Source organism: Olea europaea, unplaced genomic scaffold, assembly GCF_002742605.1.
Source record: "Olea europaea var. sylvestris unplaced genomic scaffold, O_europaea_v1 scaffold2138, whole genome shotgun sequence".
Lineage (NCBI taxonomy): Eukaryota > Viridiplantae > Streptophyta > Magnoliopsida > Lamiales > Oleaceae > Olea > Olea europaea.
This window is the reverse complement of record NW_019239351.1, coordinates 92,392-103,389: the sequence shown is the minus strand read 5'-3', so window position 1 is coordinate 103,389 and position 10,998 is coordinate 92,392. Positions and strand designations below refer to the sequence as shown.

The 10,998-nt window shown below is 33.7% G+C and overlaps 1 protein-coding gene across 1 annotated transcript; it reads left to right on the top strand.

Moving 5' to 3' along the window:
- Positions 1 to 564: 564 nt before the first annotated feature.
- On the top strand, positions 565 to 4,534 carry LOC111380411 (U-box domain-containing protein 35-like). The gene is made up of 9 exons (XM_023003970.1): positions 565 to 577; positions 698 to 822; positions 973 to 1,091; positions 1,518 to 1,750; positions 1,837 to 1,891; positions 2,036 to 2,288; positions 2,437 to 2,538; positions 2,609 to 3,031; positions 3,199 to 4,534. The coding sequence occupies exons 1-9, from the start codon at positions 565 to 567 to the stop codon at positions 4,090 to 4,092; spliced, it is 2,217 nt and encodes a 738-aa protein (XP_022859738.1). The 3' UTR covers positions 4,093 to 4,534.
- Positions 4,535 to 10,998: the final 6,464 nt, after the last annotated feature.

Sequence of the window (10,998 nt, the reverse complement as noted above, 5' to 3'; positions counted from 1 at the left end):
AAGCAGAGATATAGGAAATGTTGGTCAGGTAGGAGGCATAGCTTCCAAAAGCATGCATTCATTCAGCATGCAACTAGGCATAGTGTCCATTTGACATGACTTTTGATCATTTGGCTAATTTTATAAATGTGCTTTTTCTAGTTTGAAAAATTTTTAGAGAAAGCTGGTCTAATGTAACTTTCTTTAAAATCACTTTTTGAAATAGGAAACTATTTTGATAATTAATTTCCAAATAAAAACTAAGGTAACTTTTCTCCAGAAGTTCTTCTATAGAAAGTAAAGGTAAAAGCAAAAGCAAAAGTCATGTCAAACGAGTCCATAGCTTGACATAGAATGAAATGCTACGATGATGGTGAAGTAGAACTGGATTGATTGAGAATAACTGCAGTAGATAAAAATTATCATAATTACATGCATATTGCCTGCTTTTATATGCAAGGCAGACGGTTCCTAAAGAATCTCATCAACAATGCAGAACCCACAAATGGTGTTGAGATAAGTCGAAGCAGCTTAGCAGCGGCATATTTACCCTGTGGCTAGCCATTATTTTTATAAGAATGAGGAATGTATATTAATTGTATGCTTGGCATGTATTTTACAGAAATATCTATCGATATTAAATCTATAACGAAATGATATTCTGATAGCTCTAGAGCTGCGACAACACACTTATTTCAATTCCTTGTTTTTGTCCAAGGGACATTTGCGAACAATTTTTCCATTCACGATCTGTATGCAGCTGCAGGTGTGCGCCAGCAAACACTTGAAAGACTTACTAAAGAGCTATTCGTTACCTTCCATTGCTTTTGTACTCGCAAAGATGTAAGCTAAAATAATTCGGGTGTTTATATTGTCAATTTGAATTGTCGCCAGACAAGCTTTTGAGTTTAAACAACATAAGTATCTGAATAGTGTACTCAAAACCTTGTCTGTTTTTATTGTGATTAACTGCATGCAAATCCATGTTAACAGATACAATGCTTTGATGTGGTACTGGAGGATACAGACATAGCAAAAGCACTAACAGATTATGCTGCCCATGCTGCAATTGAGAACTTGGTTCTTGGTGCATCTCGTCATGGTTTTATCAGGTTACTATAATTTCCTTTATTTCCGTTGAAGTACCTCATCTAGAAGTCAAATTTATACTTTCCATCACCCAACATGCACATGATTTTCATAAATGGTTGATATGAGCCTTAAAAACTCATGTGAGTTGTGTTCTCCGATACAATATTTAATCACCATTAAAAGCTTAAACTGTAGGTGATGTGAGGGACATTTATTTTATTGTCTTCAACAATTTCAGCTTCAATTATTCGTGCTGCCTGTGATGATATAGATAAATTTATTCCATTACCAAGATGAAGCAGACAATGAATTGAACATACATTGAACAGTTTAACAGAGAAACTAGATTTAATTAGAGCTTTGAAAACATAATTGTATCACCCAAATCCTCTTTAATTTTTTTCCAATTTAATCTCAAGAAATTTCCCACATACTGTTTGCGACAGGAGATTGAAGACGGTAGACATACCGACCTGTGTATGCAAAGTAGCGCCGGACTTCTGCACTGTTTATGTTATCTCGAAATCAAAGATCTCCGCTGTGCGGAATGCTTCTCGTCCAGCACCATTCACTTCCCCTCTTCATATCCAAATACACCAAATGCAGGACCATCCTAATGGTGGTAATAATTTTTCCACTGATGCAGGTCCCACTCCCAGGCATACTCCCAGTCTCAAAGGTTTGTCCTTCTTTCCATTTGTATTATTTTTTTCCATCTGTTCCAATTTATCTTGTTTATGTAATACAAACAAAAATGTTGAGCAGTTACAGGAAGGACACCTCGAAAGTTGATGCTTCTTGATGAACACGATTTACTCAAGTAAGTCTCTCCAGTAAAAGTATTATTGTTTCCCTCTCTGTTCCCCAACTCCTTGGGTCAAATTTGCCAATCTATATGAAAAACATCCTTTTTCAGAAAATAAATATAGAAGCCAAGATTTGTCCGTAATGTTTTAAGATACAGGTCTCCATTTTCAAGGCCACCAAAAGGTTTCAATGGAAAGTTGTTCGGCGATCTCTCAGAATCTGAATCAGATATATCATTCATAAGTTCTGATAGGCCAAGCACGGATCGTATGATCCTCGATGGCATGGATTCGGGTAGAACCTCACGATTGTCAACCAGCTCAGAAAGTAGTAATGGCTCAATGCCCTCAGTGGCCAAATGGAGCGCATTCAGTTCTTTTACTGACTTCTCATCATCTTCACTTGAAAATGTAAGGACAACATCTTGACGACAGGATCTTAAATATTTATACATCTTAAAAATATGAAATTACTTGTTTGTAATCATTTGTAATATCATCCTCATGATAAAATCACTGGATGAACATGTTGATTAGATTCTGATGATTGCTTCTACAGGATGATGTTGAAGCTGAAATGAGAAGGCTAAAGCTAGAGTTGCAGAGAACAATGGAAATGTATAGCACTGCCTGTAAAGAAGCTCTAACAGCAAAAGAAAAGGTAGGTTAGAATAGATATTCCTTATAAATTTTCACCATCCTGTATGATTGCTAACTTATATGTGGTACAGGCAGTGGAGCTCCAACGATGGAGGATGGAAGAAGAACAAAGATTAGAAGAGGCTCGATTTTCAGAGGAAGCAAAGAAAAAGACTTCTCAACAAGAGCAAGGTAACTCCAAGGCAACCATAGAGAATAATGAAGCAGCTCAGAGAATTGAAGAAATAGAATCACAAAAAAGAATGAAGTCTGAAATGAAAGCCATTGAAGAATCAGGCGAGGATCAAGACACGTCAAGTCCATTAATTTCATTAAGATACAGAAGATATACTATTGATGAAATTGAAGAGGCAACAGAATATTTTAATGAATCTCGAAAGATTGGAGAAGGAGGGTATGGTCCTGTTTTTAAGTGTCGTCTTGATCATACACTAGTTGCAGTTAAGGTATTGCGCCCAGATGCTGCTCAAGGAAGGTCACAGTTTCACCTAGAGGTGAGAGTGAAAGAAAGTACTAACTGCTAAATAGCATTTCTTTCGTAATAAAATAAGGCGCTTCTGATTTCATATTTTGCATCACACTTACTGCGTCATATCCAAGAAAGTGTATCTTGAAGAATAAAATTTTACTTAATCAACAATTATGCACATACCTTATGCAGGTTGAAGTTCTGAGTTGCATGAGACACCCCAACATGGTTTTACTGCTTGGAGCTTGCCCAGAATATGGTTGTCTAGTATATGAATACATGGCTAATGGTAGCTTGGAAGACCGTCTCTTCCGGAAAGGAAACACGCGGCCACTCTCATGGCAACTTCGATTCCGTATCGCTGCAGAGATTGCCACAGGCCTACACTTTCTTCACCAAACCAAGCCAGAGCCACTGGTTCACCGTGATCTCAAACCAGGAAACATTCTTCTTGACAATAACTTTGTAAGCAAAATCAGTGATGTTGGATTGGCTAGACTCGTCCCTCCTTCTGTAGCAGAGGATGTAACACAATACCGAATGACATCAACAGCTGGAACATTCTGCTACATTGACCCTGAATATCAGCAAACAGGAATGCTTGGGGTTAAATCTGATATTTATTCCTTTGGAATTGTGCTTCTACAACTATTAACAGCCAAACCAGCAATGGGCTTGAGTCACCTTGTTGCCCGATCAATTGAAAGGGGGACATTTAAAGAGATGCTGGACCCTTGTGTGCCGAATTGGCCTGTTGAAGAAGCCATGAACTTTGCAAATCTAGCAATCCAATGTGCAGAACTAAGAAGGAAAGACCGCCCGGACTTAGGCAAGGTTGTTTTGCCTGAGCTTGATAGATTGAGAGATTTAGCAGAAGAAAATATGAACCATTTCTTTGTGGGTGGCAGTGCAAGTCCCTCCCCCAGCCACAACCATGCTTCTTTGGCGCAGGTCAGTCAGAGAGAAAATCTAATAATTAAACTGTCTTTAGCTATTACAGTTGCAAGTTTCCTTATGCATCGGGAAAATTATATCATCTGGTTCATATGTAATTCCAAATGTTCCCAAACTTACTACTGCAATTAAAATAGAGAATTTTCATTACATTTAAGAAATATACTTTGGCCCTCCTCATTGTCTTTAAAACATTCTATGTTGCATATATAAAGGTTCTATCTTGAAGTCTCATGGGCACCCTATCTAACCTATGTGGACCATAATATGTTGCACCCTATTCATGTGTTGTACTAACCATGTGAAGTAAAATTTGACTTGCTCCATATTTGAAAGCAATTTCTTACCAAAGAACATTACTTTGATACTATTTGATTGAATTTTTGTTAAGGTCATAATTTTCAAGACCTCATGAATTAATTCCAAAATGATCTAAACAACTGAAGATGCTTATGCAGGAAGTGAAGAGTGATCCTCAAATACAATCTGAATACAGCAATTGCAAGCACTGTTCAAGCTCAGCATCGCTGCCAGAAGATTGGTCAGGTACGTTTTAAGAAAATGTGCATATTTTAATTACGTATGATACAAATGAAAGTGCCTTCACATACCGTGCCTTTCCTTTCATGCAGAAAGTACCAAATAATGTTCTGCAGCAAGAAATTGCCCGAATTCATGCAGACAGTTTAACTATAAATAATATTATAAGTCGGATCAATGCTACGGCTTGTTTTTCTTATGGATTTTGTAACTGTATTCAAACAAATCAGCTCGGGCTAGAATGGCTTTGAAGCTTAGAGCCTGTTTGGCCCCAATTTTTTTCCCATTTTTTTCAATCTTTTGTCAACAATTGTGGACCCCGTGTCAGAAGATGAGACAGCCACCCTAACAAAAGCTGAGGCCGAAATCGTTTCAGGTTTCTGTTTGAAATTAGGAATTTGTGTCTTTCCATTTCTATCTTTCAGTCAGAATTTAATTCTTTTCATTTCCTGCCCTTCACTTGGAATTTTATTATTTCATTGAGGGCAAATTAGTCTTCAAATCTCAACGGATGATATTGTCTCTGTCCATTTCTGACACTGTTTTGCATGTGCACGGCAGTCACCAGTCAAATACCGTAGAAAATGAGTTTGGTAGCAAAATTTGGTAAAAATGGCCAAGCACACACCGACTTCTTAGTTGATTTATATGGTTTTTAGCTGGTAAGGAGCAGAACAATTTTGTCTGTTCATGCTCCTGCCCTTATTGAAGGTTCATAGTGTGATGCATATGTTGTGATTTACCTTGACCATTTGATGGATATGTAAACATTATGAAGATAGTATTACATGGATGAATTGTATTGAATCAGAAATATTACAACTTAACCTTGTCTTTTGAGCATTGCTAATCCAAATTTCAAATGGACATGTCTGCCACACAACATTCAAGAGAGCTAAAAAATCAATAGTCAAGATTTTGAAGTTTTCTATTGTCCTATCTACAAAACAAGCCCTTAGGTATCGACTAAGTCAAGTTTACTTTTGTTTTCTATGTTTGTGTTTATGTATTCTTCTGTTACTCAGGCTCTCGACTTTTTAGTTAAATTTATATTCGAGCAATTGTAGTATATGTTTGTCCTCATTAAATAATGAAGAAGCCTTCTTAATTAGACTATGCATTTAAGTTAGGGAAAATCGCAGTCAAGACATCAAACCTTTCATTTATTAACAGACTTGACCTAATCCTGCCATTGGAGGCATCAACTCTTTAAACAATTTGCACGCGGAGATGAAATGGATGGAAACTGTTAATTTGACTATTAGTTGACTCCAAAAAATAATTTTCATCATATTTACAAAGGGCAAATTGATAACTTAATAATATTTCCACCTAAACAATTAAAATGTGAAAAAAAAGAAGGAAAAGAAATTTAAAAAAAAAAGGGTTGTCTCGTTCACCACCACCCCCCACGCACTTTCCCACTCTAACCCTTGAAAATTAGTCATTGCTACCATCACCCAACTCCGACATCACCGATGACGACGACAACTACCACCAGAGAAATGCCACCCAATGTCGGCACCACCGCGATGACCACCACCACCAGAGACAATCCACACTCTTAATTATTTCCGAGATTAAACACTATAAAACTTGCATTTCTTCACTACTTACGGGAATTTCACTTGTTATTGAATTATTCGCCACTATAAATTCCTCTAATTCAACAAATTTCCAAGATTATCATGCAAATAACTGAAAATTAAATTCCTAGAAATATCTAAAACTCTTAATAATGTTGAAAAATTGGTTAAAAAAATCTGTAAACACACCATTTATTTGATTCTTATGAGGGTGTAATTCCTTCGCATACTCGAACACTTACTAAATTGGGAAAGGCTCTGAATTGAGCAAATTATTGTTGGATTTTTTGAGGGATAGAGCCTCAAATAAAGCTTGTTTTGCCATATGAACAGTAGGGTTTGATAGTTGGGTTGGATAATTGGATAAAGCAACCATTAAAGTTTAACGATAAAAGACATGGACAAAGATGGGAATTCCTGTGAAATTCAAAAGGCTGGCGGCTGTTTTTGCAAAAGCCAGGCACCTCAGACCATGTTCTGTGAATGGTGGACCACTTCGAAGTTTTAATTGTAGCCACGAAACTGGGAGTTTTCTTATCATCCCATTTGATTCCTATTAGATATGCTGTTTTATTGTACGGTGGTGGCGCGGCGAAGGCTGTGTGGGCAGTAGTGCCGATAATGGGTAGGTGGCTGTGGTGTCGATCGCTGCTTCTAGTGGTAGTTGAGGAACAAGGGGATGGTGTTGGATGGTTTATGTTTTGAATTTTTTATGATTTAATTATTAATATATTATAATTATGTCCTCTATTGAAAAAATGTAAAATTACCGTTTCATCCTTTTGAAATTAGTCAGAATTATGATCAATGTAAATTCTTTGGTCAATTAACAATCAAATTAACGATTTCCATCCATTTGGATCCCATGTACAATTTTTTTAAAGGTTTAATATCTTCGATGGCACAAACGAAAAGTTTAGGTCAAATTTGCTAACAAACGAAAGGTTTGATACATTGACTGCAATTTTCCCTTTTAAGTTATAGGTCGGGACATTATTTGCCCACCGTTCAGTCTTTTCCACAAGAACGAAGTATTCATTATTGATGAAAATAAAAGAAAATACAAACTTAGGAGGACAAGTATGGGAGTATTTATTAATGTTAATAATTATCTCAAGGCAATAGGAGCGTTAGAAATCGAAGGTGGTGAAACCAAATGGACCATGAATCTGCTGAAAGAACAAAGGTTTTAGTTAATTTACTGAAAACAAGCTGACTTGAAATTTGAAAACTCCATTAGTTATCGAACTAATATTGTTGTTTAGTTTTAATGATCAAACTTTCTTCTCTGAAAGTCATCATCAAACTTTCATGTTTATTTGAGTTTAAGTAAGTCGTCTCCATTTTTCGAAAGTTACCAAATAATTGAGACTTGTTTTAAAGAGGTTTTTTAAAATTAATTCTCCCCAAAATCATTTTCAAATACACGTTCTTTGAGATCCACAATTATCTTCTATATTTTAAATACCCATTCTCATACAAAAAAAAAAAAAGGAAAACCTCTCTAAAACAAGCTCCAGCCCTTGTTGTTAGGGATTAAAATCAAAATTTTAATAACTTTTGATAAAAATTGATGAATGTTTGATTAAAAAGTTGTGAGTTCTATAAAATGTCTGATTAATATTAATTGTCAACTTTAAATTCACCACCATACAAGAGTATAATTTGTATGCTGAAAATGATGACATGACTATTTTCTCTATTAATAATTAATCAAAATACTTTTTAGTGTTGTAAATGGAAAGTTTATTAGGGTTTACAAGTAAATAACAATAGTAACCTTACAGCCCTAGAAATTATTATCGTTATATGCCTAATTCTGTTCTATAAATACAGGGCTTTGGTTATTAATAAAACATAAAAGTCTATTGACTTATCTTTATTTTCTTTTCTTTTCTCTCTTTTCATAACAAGTTATCCGCAAGAAAGTTTAATTCTTTCAAAGTTTAGTTAATGTAATAATTTTCATAAGCATAATCATCTGTCACGTATATCAAAATTAATTTGATAACATGTGATTTTTTTCTTTAAACACTAGTCTTTGCCTATGCAATGCATGGGTTTGGTCATCTTGAAGGTAATATTAGCGAGTTAAATGTGTTGGATTATCGTGAAGTACATTTTGTCTTGTGCAGTTGTAAATAATAATAATAATAATAATAATAATAATAATAATAATAATAAGTAACTCTAGCATAAAAATCCCCACAATGAACTAAGGAAGACAAAGATCTTTAGCAAAACTACCTTTCATATCCACTACATCACATGAGAATACTTGGAGGTCTTACCAAACTAAATTAGAGAAATTATTTCACACATGGTTGGAAAACAAACTTCGTCAACAACATTTTCAAAAATTTCTTCCCAATTCAAGATTGGCTCTTAGATAAAATTGAATCAAATTGTTGAAAAGAAATGTCAAACTGTAGAAGTCATCAGATAAAATGTTTCCAAATTCCTGTATTTTGAAAGAACTTAAAAATAAATTAAAAATTGAAGATTTTAGTATTGATCAAAAGGACAAAACAATTCGTAAATTCACAATTACTTTAGAAATTATAACATTACTAACAACAAATAGAAACTCACCAAAAATGTGGATGATTGTCCAGATGGAGAGGAATACTTGCTCCACCCATATTTGCAATAATCGAGGCCATCTATGATAAAAATAAATTGGAAACGAATTGATCGAATATGGTAAGTTAAATATCAGATGGATTAAAGGATTTTTAAATCTTTTCATTGGAAGAAAAAAGATACGAGAAAAGACTATAAAGAAGCAACAAAAATGAGGTAAAAGAAGGACAAAATGTGTTTATCCCAGTTTGCAGGGATAATAAAATAAAAGAAATGGAATTAGTAATAAAACTTGAGGAAATATTTATAATATTCTTTTGTTTGGTTGGGGTAAATATTCTCATCATATTCTCTTGATGTTACTTAATATGGTAAATTGTACCTTGGAACTATTCATTTCAATGTTCGACCAACTATCTTCAACTCTCTTTCTTTCAAGTGATGAATTGGTCATTGATCTTTGAAGAATTTTGTTTGGAAAAACTATAAATCATGAAAGAAAAGACATTTAGAATTTTGAGTCATAGTATTATGATGAATGAAATTAGAATGGCTTGACAAAATTTAAGGCAGAAGAGAATAATAATATTACTATTTAAAAGGTTGGATAAAAAATTGTAAAACGCATTTGAATAAGATTTGCTTTGTGGAAATGAATACAAGTAAGAATATGTGTCACTCGAGAAGCAAACATTTCATCCACAGAGATGCCATTGAAGTGCTTGTGAAATATTTTTTGTGAAATTCAAAAACTAATTGTGAAGATGAATAATTAGAATTTGGAAAATGAATAAGCTAATTATGAATAGGAAAGTAAACTTGCAAAAAATAATAATATAAGAACAAGAATATTTAAGGATAAAAGTATAAACAATTTTTTAGTTACTATACATACTATACGAAATGTCAGTAACTACAAGATTCGAAAAAGAATTTCTTCTCTAAGGAATAAACTCATAAGAATTATAATATGTTTGAGAACTACACTTTTTGAACAAGATATGAAGTAAAAAGATCCCAAACTACTTATATAAAAGAAATATGCGAACATTAGAATTATGTACAGTGAAAATTTGAGATTAAATAATACATAAAATATTAGATTAAGAGAAAGCTATTTGTAAAACAATAATTCACTGACCTCATAAGTTTCTCAGGTAGCACTTTCATTTTTTTTCCTAATAATTTGTAAGTTATTCCATGCAAATTTGATAGCTTCATCGTTGACTTTGATTGCATAAATTCATGAAGTTTTTCAATAATGGACAAGGAAGTCAAGTTATAGCTCTACGGATGTATGAAAGAAAGGATTTCCTTGTAGACAACATTCTTAGTACATGTACTGTGTATGTTTTCATTAGTTGATGGTTTCACTAAAACTTTTGTATTGGTACTTGTTCTAACTCTTGATATTGCTACATAAAGTTAATCATGACAAAAAACGTGTTCTGGAAAATACAAACCAACAAAATCAAGTTTTTGGCCCTATTATTTGTTTATTGTCATTACAAAGCACATTCTAATTGGAAATTGAGTTCTTTTAAATAGAGTTGAGTTTCGATCTGTCTTAAGAGTTATAAAAGGAATTCTCGGTAAGGAAACATATTTTCCACAATATTCATCAGTTGTGATTTCAGCAAGAATTATATTCTTCTTAAATTTTTGACAAGTAAGATGTGTCTCATTACATAAGCCTTTAGAAGGATTAATATTTCTTAATAAATTATAGTACAATTTACCTTAAGAATCAATTCATGAGGTGGAATACCATTCGGGGTTAAACTATTCAAAAATCTTTCTGCAAGCTCTGTGATTTTTCAATTGTTTCGTCGAAGCAAAATATGTGAAAATCTGACATGGGATTTGTTCGAGTAAAATTTTATTAATATGATCAACACATTCATTTGTAGGCGTAAGAATAACTCGATTTGCCATCACATGTAAATTATCAGCATATGTTTGAAAAAAACATGATTTATCAATTTTTTTAGAGATTGAATTTCATCCTCATATGGTAGAGAGATACTCTCTAGAAGCTTAGTGTAGTTACACGTATGTTTTTCTTCCGTTCCATCTCCAGTCCTAAGTAAATAATCACAAAATGTGGACAAAATGTGGGATTCAACGTAGCCCTCATGTTCTCAATCAATGGTAGATGTATAAGCATTGTTCTCTTCGTATTTTCATTTTCAATGATAATAGATAAATTATCATAACTATTGTATGTCACTTGTTGGTGATTTTCAAAATGAAACTGTAATAAATAAATAGGACAAATTTCTGTCAAATGGAAAGAAAAATTCTCCACATAGTTTCAGGTGGAGATATC

Bases quoted from the DNA above. Each gene is read 5' to 3' on its own strand.
- LOC111380411 (XM_023003970.1), top strand. The intron at 823-972 runs GTAAGCTAAAAT...CCATGTTAACAG, and splicing joins GCTTTTGTACTCGCAAAGAT to ATACAATGCTTTGATGTGGT. The intron at 1,892-2,035 runs GTAAGTCTCTCC...TTTAAGATACAG, and splicing joins GATGAACACGATTTACTCAA to GTCTCCATTTTCAAGGCCAC.